Source organism: Planococcus citri, chromosome 3 (genome assembly GCF_950023065.1).
Source record: "Planococcus citri chromosome 3, ihPlaCitr1.1, whole genome shotgun sequence".
Lineage (NCBI taxonomy): Eukaryota > Metazoa > Arthropoda > Insecta > Hemiptera > Pseudococcidae > Planococcus > Planococcus citri.
In genome coordinates, this window is record NC_088679.1 from 21,981,009 (window position 1) to 21,998,520 (window position 17,512).

Below are 17,512 nucleotides of genomic sequence, written 5' to 3' on the forward strand. Positions count from 1 at the left end.
AATCTCGAATAATTAAAATTAAAAAAAATAAAAATGGCAAATTTTGAAAGTTTCAACGGTTTCCGAAAAATGTAGTTCCTTATGTACATTGTACACTTTTAGTTGAAAGCTCCAGTTTCCAGTCGACCTTTTTTTATTTCAAATTTTCTGTTCTAAAGTACGTCTTACCAGAATGTTTTTTACAATTTACAAATTCTCTATAAATGCAATATCAGATGCATTCGTAATAATTAGTTTTGTTGGGTATTTTGTTTAAAAAATGCATTATAAAAACGAAATCTCGATCAATTTGTTCACGAAAATGGCGTCACCGACGCTACCACGTACGTAGTCCATCTCTGTAAATTAGTTTCCATTTCGTTTGTATGTTTTTTAATTTTTATTCATTTTTATTTTGTGTTGAAAAAAAAACAGATTTTACCGCGTAGAGTTTCGCATTCGCTGTTTTGGTGTTAAAAATTTGCAATATCAGTGATTATGGTCGAATATATGCGTTGATTAATTACAGCTAGTTTTCCATCTCACATAAGTAGCATCCGACGCGGCCATCGGACTGGAAGCGTTGATGATATTTCAGTATTCGGCACTACATCCATCGTTCGTTTCAATCACTGAGCTTATGACTTGACTTTTTGATAATCATTGTAAGTATTTTTCACCGAAACTTCGAGTAATGTACGATGTTTCATGTTGAGATTAATTTTGAGTTATTGTTACATCGTAAGGGATGATTCCGCCGAACGATACGCCGTTTAATTCATTGTTATCAATCAAAAAAAGTGGCGGATTCTTGTAATCGGAACGAAGTTAGGCTACTGTCTACCTCTATGTAAATAATGTTTGGCGTCGTTCGATTAAACGACTAATGTTTCGTTTTCGATTCATATTCATACGTATTTTATCGTATTTTTATGTTCGACACCGGACTTCCATAATCAAGAATACATGGTTATGTGATACGTAGCTGAATATTTTTGTTTCTTTCGTTGAACACATTTCTCTCGTTTTGCCCGAGATCACATAATCAAATTTGATGCGTTGTGTTTAATTTTTTTCTATAATTTAAACTATTCAGTTCTTATTATTATACATGTATTTTTATAGTTATTAAATAGATTCGTGAGTATTTCTATTCTAAGTTTATTTACACGATTTACGTGCGGTTCTAATTACGCCTATTATGTTGCAGGTTTGCGTCGTTTAGTCAGATTCGTTTCTTCAATATGTGTATGATTCGGAAAACGGTTATAATTTGAATATGGACGAAGATCCAGCTGTCGCCGAAATACCTAGTGTTTCCAAAGTCGATACAGCCGATTACGTGGAAACCGATGAACCGCCGAAATTAATCGAATTGAAGCCTGTTAGCTACGACTTGGGCGATGTACCGAATAATAACACAGACGCGTTCGATAGAATGGATATCGATAATCATAACGTCGATTTCGATCAAGAAGACGGTAAGACCACATCGGTAGACGATACAGTTGTCGAAACATCGGATCCAAACAGCGTAGATGAGTCGGTAGACGCGAAAGAATCCACTCCTAAAGTAAACGGAGTTCTGAAACATTCCGGCACGGTTAAAAAAGCTGACAAAAAACCAGTCGTAACGTCTCCAAGTTCGACTCCGGGTAAAAGTCGCTATGGCCGAGTTCGTAAGCCGAAGTTATCCACCGATTTCGTATCGATGGATAGAAAATCATACGCTGTGCTCAGCAATACCTCATCTTACGAGCACGTATACGCCGACGAAACACCTCGTAAAGCTGTAGTGGTGAAAAAACCGCGAAAATCGTCCGCTAAAAATAGTCAAATTACGCCATCCGAACCAGCCCAGTCTGTTGAGAGCTTAACCAAACAATCCGATGAAGAAACTAGCTGTAAAGCTGAAAATGAATCTGTCGATGAAACAGATACGCCTAAAACCGTTGAATCTAGTTCAAATACACCTAAACCCGATGAAATCATCTCTAACGCGCCGAAACTCGCTAAAAGTACGCCTAAACTTACCAAAAGCACTTCGCAGACGCCTAAACTTACCAAAAGTACTTCGCAGACGCCTAAACCTACAAAAACTGCTTCGAAATCTCCCAGGTCTGCTAAATCTAAAACTCCAAAACCTCCCAAAGAAGATTTAACAGAACCTTCGGTTAGTCCTGTAATTAGTAAAGATCCCATTAAAACGTATTCGCGGAAAGGTGAATCGTCCGCTGCTGCTAGCGTTACTGAAGATAATCAAACCGAGAAAATAGATGAAGAAAAATTATCTCAAATAAGTCACGTCGAACTGAATTGGAAGGTTGGTGACGTGGCTTGGGCGAAAATCGGATGCTATTCATATTGGCCTAGCATAGTTACGTTAGAATATGGATCGTCTATTTATGTCAAGTCAGGTTGGAAATTTTTTCATTTTTTACTTCGTGTAATTTTTCAACGAGGAAAATTATTTTAAAAATTTTTTATCATGTTTTTTTCAGTTGGGAACCGAAGATTGGCTGTTCACGTGCAGTTTTTCGGCGACAGGGGTCGCAGAAGTTGGGTTTTAACAACCAGTCTTATCAAATACCAATCAAAAGAGCAATTTTTCGATTTGAAGGTACTGTCTATTTAACATACTGCCTACACATGTTATCGGCCTATACACACACAATCATGTTATTTTTAGAGATAGGCTTGAATGAAATGTCCTTTTAGGCTAGACAAAATGTGTTTTCAATCAACGTGTTTTAATAATGTTTAAAATATGGCGGATTCCATTTCTAAATTATTTTTTACCTATTTTACAGAAACAATACAAGAAGGATAAAATCAGATTTAAATATTTTGTCATCAAATCGTCGTTTCAAGACTTATGGGAGAAAGCAGTCACTGAAGCAGATACCGTTTTAAAATTACCTCAGTAAGTTTTTATCAAATGTGAAAAAGGTGTTAAATAGGTATAAGACAAATTGTCATCTGGCAACGCAGTAACGACCGGTCGCCTCCCCCAGCCTGCTTTTACTGTCTCCTAATTTCCAGTCCACCAGATGACAAAGGTCTGTTCGAGCTATATTTACACAAACCACAAAATGTATAAAAAATCAACCATTTTAGACCGACTTACTTTGGTTTAAAAACTCACTTGGCGTTTTAGGCGAAACTGTGTCAGTGTAACTTGTGCAGGTCGCTCGAACAGACCAGACCTGATGTTTATTTAATGCAGGTATCATAATACATATGTTTGTATTACAGTGAGGAACGAATTCCTTATTACCAAAGTCTTTATCCTATTGCGGAGAAGAATTTTGTCGATGAAACGAGTTCTTTGAAATCAAAACGCGCTATGATACGAAAGAGTAAGAATCCCGAGGAAAGACGTGGCCGAAAACGTAAAATACTAAACGATGCTCCTACCACCTCGGTACGTCGAAGTTACATTACCAAGTAGTTTGTTACGATATTCAATCCGCCACATATAGTAATTTCAATGTTTTATATTCCGTAGGCACTGAAAAAACCTCGCCAAACCGCATCGGAATCCGGTCCATCAGGCGCCGGCGACGAAAAGTTACCTAACACTGAGACAAGTGCAGTGAAAAAACGTCAACCTATCGACGAGCACGTAAAAAAGAGACGAGCTTTTATGCGTCGAATGAATAAAATCCTGAGCCAGTCGAATAACAACGGCAGTGCAAAGAATAAGAAACCCAAGAACGGACTAAAACAAGGCGGTAAAAATGCGAAATTCAATAAATTACTAGATAAAGAAAACGAAAGGAAGAAACAGCAGAAACTGGGTGAAGATCAAACCGCCAGTTCGAGCACTTCGCCCGATTCGGATCCGAAGAAGAAAGATATCTCGGTTTACGATTTCGAATCGGACGAAGAAACCGATGTATTCATCGGCACCTATAATTCGCGATTCACGCCCCAAATCTTGGCGAAAATTGAGGAAGAGAAAGCCGCCGTGAAAGATGAATCGAAAGAACCCTCCACTGCGGAACCCGAATCAGAACTCAGTGTAACCGATGACAGCAAAGCCGAAGATGGTAATTTGAGTAATAACGAAATAAAAGCTCGAAGGTTATTCGCCGATGATAAAAAACAACCCAAAGATACCGATCACGTTCGCCCTAAAGGTACCGCTTCTAAATTTAGTAAACTATTTGAACAACGTCATTCTGCAACGGGTAGAGGCAGAGGCAGGCCTAGTAAGATCTCGGCTCATCGATCGAAGTTGGCACATGCCAAAGCCGCCAGAAAAATTATTCGAAAAAAAGGTGCACAAAGCAAAGCACCCCCTCCAGAAATTCTACCGGTCGAAAAGAAGGATACCGACGATGAACGCGAAGTTGGAGATTTTAATGCGTTCAGAGATCAGATGACGGAGAGTGTGAGCGTTGAACATCCTGACTTCAACGAAGAGCAAGTCGAAGATCACTTGGAGAAGTTGTGGAGCGAAATGGATGATGCTGAAAAAATCAAGTGAGTGTTCGATGTAATATTGCCTCGAATTAATACAGCAGAATAGCGAGAAGAGAAAGAGCGGTTCGTTGGGAAATTCGAAAATTACTCTTGACAATTTTTTGGGGAAGTGTAAAATAGCACGACTGAGAAGGAGTTGAACGATATGTAGAATGAGGCGGTGGCGCAGCTGTTTTTGTGTTTTCATTTCTCAAAATTTTGGGTAATGAAAATTATTACTAACGAAATGTTTGTATTTTATACATAATTTACACCAGTACTGTTCGCTCGATTGTAAAACATTTCTTCTATTCTTTTTATAGATACGTCAAAGTAGAGCGCGAATCAAGCTCGGATGACGGAGATGGCGAAGTTGGAGTTATCGAAGAGGACGCCAAATCTTCTGGTAACGAAAACGACGACGATTCCAGTAAATCTGACGAAAAGCGACGTAGTTCTTCGCCCTCATCGACGACTCTGCCTAGTTCCTCGAAGCCTAAGAAACTCTCAAACCTATTCACCGGATACAAATCCGAAAAAGTATGCCAAATTTGTGAAAAACCCGGCGACACGGTTCGTTGCCGAGGTCCTTGTGCCGGAACTTTCCATGTAGAATGTGTTCAGAAACTAGCTGCCGCCAAAGATACCGATTCCGCTGTTAATAGTCCTCCTAGACGAGGTCGTCGAAAGAAATCTTCACTCAGACCGACTGGAGAAACAACCACGACCGTAGAATCGACGAAAAATGACGCCAAACCGGAACCTACCGTAGTAAATAAGACCGAAGAACCAGTAACCAGTAGACGTTCGAGAAGATCAATCGCGACTGCGAATACTTCCGAAGATAGCGGCGAGAAGAGTAAAAATGACGAGTCGGTTAAACCTACACCGCGCAGATCTCGCAGAATGGAAGAGAAAATCAAAAAAGCCGTCGATAAAGATCAACAAAACGATGAAGAAGTAAAGTCAGAACCAGATAATTCGGCCGAAGAGAAAATGGAAACGGAGGACGAACCGATTTCAAACTCGGAAGCTAACGTCGACGATGAATCTTCCGCAGAATCTGCTGCTAAAGATGGCGAAGTATCTAAAGAACCTTCTACAAATGACGATGAAGTCAAACAAGAAATTGTAGAAGATCCCGAACAATCGGCTGAAATAGAAAACAATAACGTTGTAGATGAAGTGAAGACTGAAAAAATTCAAACCGAAGTTAGCGTTGAAAACGAAATCGTTGATGAAAAACCTGATTGTAACGGCGATGCATCCGAGGAAGTTGAAGTAGTCGCATCATCGAGTAGAAAAAGTTCTGCTGGTAAATCTGTCGAATCGCAGAATACTACCGATGCTTCTAAAAAAGAAACGTCCACAGCTAAAAACGACAAATCTAACGGCGGAAGCGATTTCATGTGTAATTTATGCAGCGAAGGAATTATGTATCCTTGTTTCGCTTGCGGTGAAACCGTTCAAGACAAGACCGGAGAAACCGAACGATTTACGTGTCATTTATGTAAGCGAACCTTTATTCGAGATCTTTCTTCGTAATAAAAATGTTTTCAATTTCGGTTTTCATTTTGTAGCTTCTTGCGCTCGAGTTTTCCATAAAGAATGCCTTAAATCTTGGCCTCAGGCTACCTGGACCACGAATAATCCCAAGCCAAAGAACGGTTCGAGTTCGACTACGCTTAAAGAAACGTTGCTATGTCCGCAGCACTACTGTCATACGTGTATATCGGATAATCCTGCAGCGCTGAAGAACAGACAAGGTCAAGCTAAGCTCGTCAGATGTATTAAATGTCCGACGACGTATCACCAAAGTGAGCTTTTCGTCTGAAATGATTTTTTCCTGTAATAGGAAGCGATAAATTTTAAAAAATTGACCATATTTCAGATGTATATTGCATACCCGCTGGTTCCGAGTTGTTAACCATGAGTCAAATCATTTGCCCGCGTCATTACGTTCCTCCGAAATTGAAATCTACTCGTGTGAATACATCGTGGTGCTTCATATGCTGCATTGGTAAGCATAATGAAGTGTTTCTAGTTTTAGCAAAAATATCTGTATTGCCCTTCTCCTGTATGATAACATTGGTGCTGATTTGAAACGAAACAAACGCTCATTTCAGGCGGTTCGTTGATCTGTTGTGAAGAGTGTCCTATGTCTTTCCACGTCGAATGCCTTCAACTTAGTCCGGAAGAATACGAAGGAAGGTATCTCTGCGAGGATTGCCAAAGTGGCCGGTATTTATTATACGGAGAAATAGTCTGGGTCAAATTAGGACATTATAGGTAAATTCTGATACTTTTTTTTTTTGTATAAAAATGATCAAATTGAATGAGGTACTAATTTTTGAAAATATTTCATTATCTAGATGGTGGCCGGCTCATATATTGTATCCCCAAGAAATACCAGATAAGATCGCTATGAAGCCTCATAATCGCGGAGAATTCGCGGTCAGATTTTTTGGATCTCATGATTACTACTGGGTGAATCGGGGGAGAGCATTTGTATACCAAGAAGGAGTATGTTAACTTGAACTAGATCCGTATAGAATTGATTTCAATATGTTAATTATGTTTTTTGAATTCAGGATTCGGGTAAGAAAAATTATAACCGTACTGTAGTCGACTTGACCTTTGAGAAAGCTCTTAAGGAAGCCGAAGAAGCGTATCAAAAATTGAAAATTGACAAAGCTTTGAGAGAAGAAGAAGCTAAACTTGGACTGGTGTGTTGCTTGATTCGTTTTTATGTAAGAATAAGTATAACGATGATGAAAACTTGATGCATTATTTTTTAATTTTTTCAAAAATAGAAACCACCTCGATACGTGCGAATTAAATCCAATAAACCGATAGGAAACGTGAAAGTAGTCGAGTTGAACACCTCGAATATACCGGAATGCAGATGTGATCCGAGTTCTGAGAGGCCTTGTGCTCCCGAATCGGATTGTTTAAATAGGTAATGGATCGTGTCATAATTTTTCCCCCTTTTAAGTCGAATGTTTTTAATCCTTGATGGTTTTCTGATTTTTTTAGAATATTGTTGGTGGAATGCAATCCGAGAGTTTGTGCGGCCGGCGAAAGATGTCTGAATCAAGCTTTTGAAAAAAGAGTTTATCCACCGCTCATGCCTTGCAGAACTGATAAAAGAGGTTGGGGTTTGAAGACTTTGGTCGATATCAAAAAAGGTAACGTATTTTCTGCGCAGAAAAATTATGAAATTGATATTTTACTTGATACGTTACAATGTATCATTTGTATGATCGTAGGTGATTTTATTATCGAATACGTTGGCGAGATGATCGACGAAGAAGAGTACAAGAAAAGAGTCGGTGCTATGTATAAAAATCTAGAAGAAAATTACTATTTTTTAACCATTGACAATAATAGAATGCTGGACGCAGGACCAAAGGGAAACGTATCTAGGTACGTGAAATATTTCAATCAGAGACATGCATCTCGAGTGATATCCAAAACTGTGGTTTTCTGTGAATCATTATTTTTTTTTTTTTTTTGTTACAAATTATAGATTTATGAACCATTCGTGTGATCCGAATTGTGAAACGCAAAAATGGACGGTAAATGGCGATACTCGAATTGGACTATTTGCTTTAAAAGATATCACAGCGAATGACGAGTTGGTTTTCAACTACAATTTAACCGTCCTCGGAAATGAAAAGAAACCTTGTCTGTGTGGATCAGAAAAATGTTCCGGTTTTATCGGCATGAAAGCAGTCAAAGTAAGAACTCATCATTCTTTTTCCCCAATACGTCTTTTCTCAACATGTTATAAAAAAACCATCATTTTATAATTCGCAGAACGGAAACGGTAATAATGGCGGAGGTTCAAACGGCGACGACGACTCGCGTAAAAAATCCAACGACGATAATCGCGATTCAAAAAACGGTGGCGGTAACGGCTCTAAATCGTCACGCGCTCGTAAAAAAGGCAGAAAACTGACGGCTGCCGGTAAACGAAAAAGAAAAGCAGCGATGGCCAAACGAGCGTCTACCGCAGCCGCTTCCTCGAGCACGTTACCAATTAAAAAACGTAAACTATCGACTAAGGCAGCAGATACGACCGCCGAAACGTCGACGAATCCTGACGAATCATCTAAACAAAATCCCCAACAACCCGATACCGACGAAAAGGAAACCAATCCTGTTGAACAGTCGTCCACAGACGAGCTAGTCAAAACATTAGAAACTAACCCAACCTCTGCTACCACCACCGCAGAAGAAGATCAGCCTATTGCCGCATCTTCGCCAAAAGGTACCGAAAAAGTTACCAACGAAGGCGAGAAAAACACAACGGAATACGGTACCGACGAAGAACACACCATTTCCCTCGAAGATATCGAAACAATGGCCGAAACAACGGTCGCCATCGAAGTGCCGAAAACTGACGTATCCGATGAAAATACGACTTCGGTGACCGTCAAATCGTCGCCGAAACGTAGAGGACGTAAAAAAGGCACGGTAGTGAAGAAAAAAGTTACGTTAAAAGGTCGACCCAAAAAGAAAGTGATGCCGAAACGTCTACTGAAACGTGGAAAAAAGATTATAGTGAAAAAAACCAAGAAAACGACCGACGCTGCCAAAAAATCACCTAAAATCAAAATGAAAACCGACGAAAATCGGGTCGTAGGTAAACGAGGCAGAAAACCTCATTTGACCGATCAAGACAAAGAACTGGCTCTGTATAAAACGTTGAAAAAACGATTGCATAAAAAATTAAGAGCTATGGTCGGTTTGGCGAAATTAGAAGAAGATTGTTTCATGTGCAAAGAAAAAGGCGAACTGATTTTCTGCGATAATAAAAAGTGTTCTAAAGGATATCATATTCCTTGCGTTAAAAAATTATTCCAATTACCCAGAGGTGAGTTGAAATCAGTTCGTGTGGGATTTACTGTCGACAGAAATAGAAATAATTACGGTTTGTGTGCTTTTACAGGACGTTGGCTGTGTCCTTGGCATTATTGTACCGAGTGTAAAAGCAAATGTAGAGTTGCCAAGTGTTCCAGATGTATTAATTCTTTCTGTAGACTGCACACCGAAAATAATGTTTACATTACTTGCGAGGATACTCTGATCTGTAAAGATCACAAGTCGGAGTATTTGGTAAGTGTTTAGTAATTTTTCCACGTGCTTCTTTCGCCTAGAAAACTATAAAAGTGTAGTTTTCGTTGGTGTTGGGTGATGTGATTAAGGAACAGTCAGAGTTATCACAATTATGATTTTCTAAAATTTTCTAAAATTTGTTTACCAAACCCAATCTGACTTTGAAAAGGGGGAGGGGGGGGGGGATTAATTTAAAAGTTTGGAAAACTTTTGTAATAGCTCCTATTGATTTCGTTTTTTTTTTAAAGGGAAAAACCAAGTGTACTATGACACGTACATTTGCCCTAATTTGAATTCGATCTATCAGTGTTTCGCAGCTGTTCAAATTTTTCAAAATTGGGAGGTTGGTGGACGCTGAATTTATTTTTATTTTGAAATATAGGCTGTCTAACGGTCCTATTTATCCTGTTTATCCTTCTTTTGTTGCCAAACTTGCAGAAAACCCCTGCTTTTTCCATTTCTTCAATCAAACCTTTTATTAATTTTCCATTTATCAGGTTTTTTTTCAGTACTTTCAAATTTCTCTATTTTGATTTGAATAAATTTTGACCCTCTTTCCCCACTTCCAAAATTTAACAATTCGAAAAAAAACGTTTACTTTTTACCAAAAATGCAAAAAAGTCTTTTTCCGTTTTTTCGTACAAATTTTAAAATTATTCATTTTATTCTCTCCTTTCAAAATTTAGATTTTTTTCATCAAGTATTTCTACTTTTTTTTTTTTTTTTTTTTTGTAAAATAGAAAAAATGTTTACTCAACCGCATGATCATTTCCTTCTTTGCTCAAATTAAAACAATAATTGAAAAAAAAATTTCTGCTAAATTTGCTTTTGCATGTTGTCTTGTTCGTCAAACACCTAGAAATAGCAATTTTTACAATTTTTCAATTTTTAGTCCTGTGATTCCATGTGAAGGTTTATTCTGATCCAGTGATAGTCACTCACTTCTGACTGTTCCCTCGTTAGCAAAATTCGATGCAGTTAGAAGTACTTTAGAAGGGTTGCGGAAGTAGAACTAGAAACTGAACTGAAATTTAAGTTCGGTAAAAACTTGGCTAACTACGAGTATAAGTAGAATACGTAATCAAAACAAGAATTTTAAAGAGGAGAAAGAGGCGATGTCAAAAACAGTATTTCAATTTATTATAGAGAATTGAATAATAAGCATTTTCAACCGCTTCAACTTTTCTAGAATTTTTTCTAAATTCTAAAATAATTGAAGATTCGAGGCAAAAGGGAGAACTTGCGAATTTCAGTTCTTCTTACGTTATTTTCAAATACGGTAATACCTATGTAGAGTACTGCAAATTTGAATTTGACGTACCAAATTTATAATTTTTTTGTTTTATTGTTTGATAAAAGAAAAAGGCCGAAAATCGAAACTCCTTAAGACAAGTGCATATGTCATAGGACCACATCCTGGTTCGATTCAAGTGGATCATGGGCAGGGAACCGTGTTTTTCAAGTTCAAAAAAATCACTAGGTACCGTATTTTGTGCCTCTTTAATTATTCTGTTGAACGATAGTTTTTGAATAAATACTGTACGAGTTTTGATTTTAAGTTTACCCACTCAATTGTCGAATATTTTTTGTGTGCAATATGCATTTCCTCTTCGCTATTCTGTTTTCTTACTGATGAATGGGATTTTCTTGATGAAAGAAAAAAACTGATCTAGAAATGAAATGAGTGGACGTAGAAGCTAAAAGTGAAGAAAAATTGAAAGAAATTGACTAAAATTTCACCAGTGAGCAATGATAATTGGAAAAAATTGACGAAAATTTCATCAGTGGGCAAAGATCGACTTGACGTGTCTGAAGTAACAAAATATTATAAATTAATGCTGAAATTAAAAAAAAAAAAAAAACGCTGAAATTTGGCAACACGAGCAAACAAAAAATGCAATGATTTTCAGGTCGGTATTGCCCCCTTTTTCTTCGGATGGCCCACATCTTTAGGGCTTTCTTTTGCATATTACCCTATTTTTTTCATCTTACATTAACACACTCGAACGGTTGAAAAGCCTCCTCGTTTCGTTTGGGTAGCTCGTCTTCTGTTGTTTCTACTTGTACTTTTTTATCGTATGAAAAGGGCTAAGAAAAGGTTGAGGGAGGGGGTAAAATTTTCTAAAATTGCGCATCTGAGATTATCTTCTCAAATTTGTTTCTCCTAAGTCAATTCGGTGGGGATGAGTGGAAAAATTGAAATCTGTTGAAAGATACAAACGCATTAATAGGCCTTTTTTTCAAAAACCGAGATATGCTCCTTTTGTGCAACATGCATGCTGAATTCCTACCTCCTAGATCCATCTGGGAGAGAAAGAGGAGTGGAAGAAGTTTTTTCCAAGTTCAAAAATCCAAAAATCTTTCATTTCTTTCCTCTTTTATTAGATTAGATAATTATGTTGTTCAACTTTTGGTTTCCTTTCAATTAATTCATATTTTTAGTCTCCTGTACGCACTCAAATAACTAAAATACTGATTTAATGAGGAAATTTTGGCTCTGACTGAGACATTCTTGTGCCTGACGGGGGAGGAAGGGAAGGGATTAATGAAGTAACATCAAGCATGTTTAAAACAATTGACAAGGGAACATTTGGAACTTACAGTCTTCGATTTAAACGATACAATGGTGTGGCCAGGGTTTATGATGTGGGGGGAAGGGGGTACAGAAAAATTAACAAAGGTGGGTTGACTAATTTTAAGGTGGTAATGGTTTTAATTTTCTGAATGAACGGGGGAGAGGTGCTAAAAAAAGACGAGTAAATGCGCATTCATTGCTTGAATAAAAATTGTTATACCTATTAAGAGGAAAATGTCCTAATTGGCAGAAAAGTTTTCAAATCTGATGAAGCTGGATTGAAAATGCATGCAAAAATACATCACTAGACAGAAATTTCAGATACTTAAGTGTATTTTTCGATTTTTGGGAGATCTTTGAAAATCAATTTCGGGCCAGAAATGAAAAAAACAATCGAAATTACAGTGAATTGAAATATACTTACCCTATTTTTGATCTCTCCAAAACCTTTGGAAACGGTTTCGAATAATTTTGAGTAGTTCTTTAGTCTCCAGCACATTTTTGAAAGTTGAAATTTCCACTAAATTTTACCAAATGAAGTTGAAAAGCTGAAATTCACTCTATAAATCCTCAATTTCAACATGCTGATTCGACTGGAGCTGGTTTCAAGACATTATGGAGCCTCCAGCGACATTGCAGAAATTCCAGTTTTCTGAAAGAATGCCATAAAATCAATCCAAATCAGTTTTAGAACGTATTGAGTTAATTGAACTGGTATTTTTTTTGGAAAGCTGGATTTTCAAAAAGTTGCTGAAGGCTTCAATACCGCTTAAAATCACCTGCAATTGACTTGGAATTTCAAAAATAGGTTATAAACTAAATTTCAGGTTTTCTTTGTCAAATCGTGAGAGAACAGCAAATTTTTCTCAATTGTGAAAATGCTATACGATAAGTGCTGATCTGGTAGACATCATTTTTGGAAAAATAGTGGATAATTGTTCAAGTGGGTCATTAATTAGCACCCATCGCTAGAAAACGTGTTGAATAAATTAATTTGGACAGATTTTATGTTTTTTTTTATTTTTTTTTAAATATGGAAAATTTTATAGATATTTTTCAACTTTTAAAAATCCGCTGGGAGGCTCTAAAATCAGCCCAAAAGGTTCGAAGCCGTTTCCACTTGTGGGGAGGGGGGGTCGAAAATGGAGTAAGTATGTAGCAAATTTTACCTTTTTAGACGAATTTTGATGCCAGAAATTGTATGCCACTGGAACGAAATCATGTGAGATCAAAAGAGCACGTCCTAGAACCTCTGTAACCAAAATTTCAAGTACTTGAGTTCATTTTTGGATTTTTTTTGTGAATTTTTGAAAATAAAATATTCAAGAAAGCTTTAAATTTTTAAAAAATTTGCTAAAAACTCAAAATGAACCTTGGCTCTTGAAATTTCGATTACGAAGGTTTGAGGAATACTCGTTCGGTATCGCTTTGTTTCGTTCAAATCGAAGAATGTAAGGTCAAAAGGTCCCCTTGTGAGAATGAACTTCTGAGGCATTAGCCTAGAAAATAGTTATGTAAGGAAAAAATGACCAAAAATTTACAATCTATCAAAAATGTAGATCGACAAAATTGGTGCATTAATTTTTTAATTTTTCAGCATTTTTAGACTTGGTGACTCTTCTCCGCCGTTCTCTTCCATTACCACACACTGAAAAATATTCGAAAATCCTTCACTTTCCCTCCCTTCGTCTTTCCCTTGAAACAAATGTACAATAATTTATTATTCAAATAATTGCCTAGGTATTTTATCATTTTAAATACATGTATTTAATTTCGAGTTATCTTATCGTAATCTATAATTTCTGTTTCTACAGGCCGATAAATTACAATCTTTTGTCAACGTCAGCGATACGTCAACAGATAACGATTCGTCGAATATAACAGACGCATCGACGCAAATAATCGACCCGGACTCGTTACTGATCCCTTTACGGATACCTCAACCTAAACCCAGACCTAAGCTGATACATAAACCTCCTCCTCCAGCTATACTACATCATCAGATTCATCAGCATCATCACGAACACCTTCTACCACCTTTTATAAAAATCAAAGAAGAAGCTCTGAGCGACGTCGAAATAGACTCCGAACCGGATCGAGTACCAGCTCCGGCGATAGTAGGCGAAAGTCGAAACGTAGCTAGACGCTCGAAAAAACTATTTAAAAAACTTCCATCTGTAAATGAAAGCTCTATCGATGATATGATCATAGACGATTTTATCGAAGTGCATCACGTCGAATCGTACGAAGTATCCGGTAACGAGGCTTCCAACGACGATGCTAAATCAATCGATTCTAGCGTCGAAGTAGAAGTCGAAGTCGACGAAGAATACGAAGATGAAGAAGAAGAAGAAGAAGAAGCTCCGCCGGAAACCAATACCGCCGACGAATCGGACGATGATTACTTGGACGTAGAAATGGAAGAAATTCAAGATGACAGTAGCTAGAAATTTATCGACTTTCGCCCTCCTTCGTTCGCCTTTCTTCTGAGTTAATTTTTCTAGGTAACTCGTACACTACGTACGGTTTACCTTTTGTTATTGATATTTTGTACGATTTCTTGTTGAATTATTATATAATAACGTACGTTGTCTTTTTAGACGAATATTTATTATTTTTATAAATTGAATTTTCCACGTTGTTGTTGGATTTTTCATTTTATTGTTTATTCGCGCGTGTAATATATATTTTTTTTTTCGGTTAAAATTTTGTTAATGAATTCTCATTTTAAATGGAGAAATAACTAGGTATAAATGTGTATGAAAGAAACAATTGCGTGACTTTTTAAATGTGTGTGTTTTTTCCCCCTGTTGTATATTTATATTGTATGGATTATTTTTTATTATGTTAATTTGTAGCCGAATTTCGAATTGGTTACCTTTATATTCCCTTTCGTTTGAGACTAGTGCGAATTTTCTGCATGTAAAATAGGTATTAAGATGTTAGAAGGGGAGATATACTAATGTGCTTAGATATCGAAATATTGTGTTCAGTTTTATCCTTTCTCAGATGTCGAAAAAATTGTATTTTGTTCATCTCCGATGAAAGGTGCCTTATATGATTGATTATTTTGAAAATCTATTCGCACAATTTCCCTTTTGTTTTGATTTCTGTAAATGTTCGATTCAACTTTCAGAGTAAAGTGGCGTGATATTGATATACATTGACGAGTCGTTTTATGCAGAGCTACGTATAGTTAAATGTGAGTACGGTGATAGGAAATGACTGTCGTTTTGAATAATAATAAAAATTGGTAAAAGAAGATGAGGAGTTTTGGTAGGTAGGAGTTGGAGTAACAGATCCTTTAAAATGTACATAATGTAAACATTCAACATGTTTCTAGTTTTTCTTCGAATAATAAAAAAAGTTTGTTCACTACGGTTACGTTGTATTTGATATCACTTCTTTTTTGTCATTTTTTTTAAATGATTTTTTTCTGTCATTCAATGAAAATAGTTGTTAAGACGTTTAGCTGTAGTCTGTTGTATATTGTATTCGTGTATCTGTTACATATTGTTTTGAAAAAAATTTTGTAAGAATATATTTTTTATCATTGGTGCGATGTATTTTTCGAAAGTGCGACAATAAATTGCCAGAAATGGAAAAAATTGTAATAAATTTGGTTTAAAAAAAAAATGAACTAGACATGACTTCATTGGAGAGAAGGTTTTTAATTTATTCACACATTTTTTAAAGTTGAAATTTTTTTGTTTTTAAAGAGAAGTACAAAAAAATGAATAAAAGCAAAACTGGCAATATTGGCAATAAACAGGAATTTTCTGACATAATTGAACACAAGACTTTAAATGACAGTTTGGGTCAAAAAAGGATCTTTTTGACAATAAGTATGATGAAAATTAGACGGTTTCTTCTGACAGCTGAGCAAAAAGATGAGTACTTACATGGAGACAGAAAAAAGAATATTTGACAATTTTGGAGACCTGTTTGGTAATTTTGACGAAAATTAGGTGACGACATGACACGCGTCTTTTATTTGGCAAAAAATGGGGCCTTTATGGAGGAGACTCTTTGATGATTTTGGTTAAAAAAAAAAAAACGGGACTTTCAAAGTAGTCGAGGGGCCCGCATAAGGATCACTTGCACCCCCCTGCCGATCCTCCGGGACAACTTTTTTCTTAAAGGTGGAGTCCTAAGGAACATTTTTAGCCCTTGTCCTCAAAAACATGTCTCTACTTACAAAATGGCGGCCATTTTGATTGACAGGTCAGCCGAAATCGCAGATTTTGCGTTCCAACATAGGACTAGCATAAAATTTTTTAAACTGTACAGAGGTAGATCGAAAGAGCAAGAAAAACTTCATCACCTGTCAAAATTTCAAGTGCTGAAGTGCCTTTTTCGATTTTTGGTGAATTTTCAAAAATCAAATTTTGGCCAAAATGTGAGAAAAAAATCAAAATTTTACCAAATTGACCTAGAAAGCTGCAATTTGGGGTATACCCTATTTGCGACCTGCCAAATCGATTGGAAACTATTTCAAACCGTTTTGAGCAGTTCTGGAGCCTCCAGCAGATTTTTGAAACTCGAAATTCCCACAATATTTCATCAAATGGAGTTGGAAAGCCGAATTGATTCTGTAAACTAATTTCAATACTCTATGAAGTCGACTGTAGGTAAATTTCAAGTCGTTTTGGAGCCTCCAGCGATTTTTTGAAAATTTCTGGAACCTCCAGTAGATTTTTGAAACTCGAAATTCCTACAATATTTCATCAAATGGAGTTGGAAAGCCGAAATCGGTTCTGTAAACTATTTTCAATACTCTATGAAGTCGACTGTAGGTAAATTTCAAGTCGTTTTGAAGCCTCCAGCGATTTTTTGAAAATTTCTGGAGCCTCCAGTAGATTTTTGAAATTCGAAATTCCTACAATATTTCATTAAGTGGAGTTGGAAAGCCGAAATTAATTCTGCAAACTAATTTCAATACTCTATGAAGTCGACTGTAGGTAAATTTCAAGTCGTTTTGAAGCCTCCAGCGATTTTTTGAAAATTATTGGAGCCTCTAGTACATTTTTGAAACTTGAAATTTCCCCATTTCCTCCAAATGAAGATGGAAAGCTGAAATTAACTATGCACTCCAATTTTAACACCCTCTGAAGACAATTTCAGGTGGGTTCAAGTAATTTTGGAGCCTCCAGGGACTTTTTGAAAGGTTTCATGGCATTTATAGCAGAATTGAAATTTCCAAAAAGTAGCAAGAACCTTCAAAACCACTTGAAGCCACCATGCAGTCGACTTCATATTATTGTATTGAAATTAGTTTGCAGAATTAATTTCGGCTTGCTAACCCCATTTGATAAAATTTTGGGGAAATTTCAAGTTTCAAAAATCTACTGGAGGCTCCAGTAATTTTCA

The 17,512-nt window shown here is 36.7% G+C and overlaps 1 protein-coding gene across 2 annotated transcripts; it reads left to right on the forward strand.

The window, feature by feature from the left end:
- Positions 1 to 373: 373 nt before the first annotated feature.
- On the forward strand, positions 374 to 15,697 carry NSD (Nuclear receptor binding SET domain protein). 2 transcript variants are annotated; one of them, XR_010557996.1, is made up of 20 exons: positions 374 to 644; positions 1,190 to 2,396; positions 2,481 to 2,599; positions 2,790 to 2,902; positions 3,235 to 3,403; positions 3,488 to 4,467; positions 4,770 to 5,956; positions 6,027 to 6,263; positions 6,338 to 6,466; positions 6,573 to 6,735; positions 6,819 to 6,969; positions 7,038 to 7,172; positions 7,260 to 7,405; positions 7,483 to 7,634; positions 7,716 to 7,872; positions 7,976 to 8,186; positions 8,266 to 9,325; positions 9,401 to 9,567; positions 10,927 to 11,047; positions 13,957 to 14,093. XR_010557996.1 is itself a non-coding variant. In XM_065358925.1 (19 exons), the coding sequence occupies exons 2-19, from the start codon at positions 1,259 to 1,261 to the stop codon at positions 14,587 to 14,589; spliced, it is 7,047 nt and encodes a 2,348-aa protein (XP_065214997.1). In that variant the 5' UTR covers positions 375 to 644; positions 1,190 to 1,258; the 3' UTR covers positions 14,590 to 15,697. The 2 variants fall into 2 exon arrangements, 1 of the variants encoding a protein (XP_065214997.1); XM_065358925.1 differs by lacking the exon at positions 10,927 to 11,047 and having other exon boundaries at positions 375 to 644; positions 13,957 to 15,697.
- Positions 15,698 to 17,512: the final 1,815 nt, after the last annotated feature.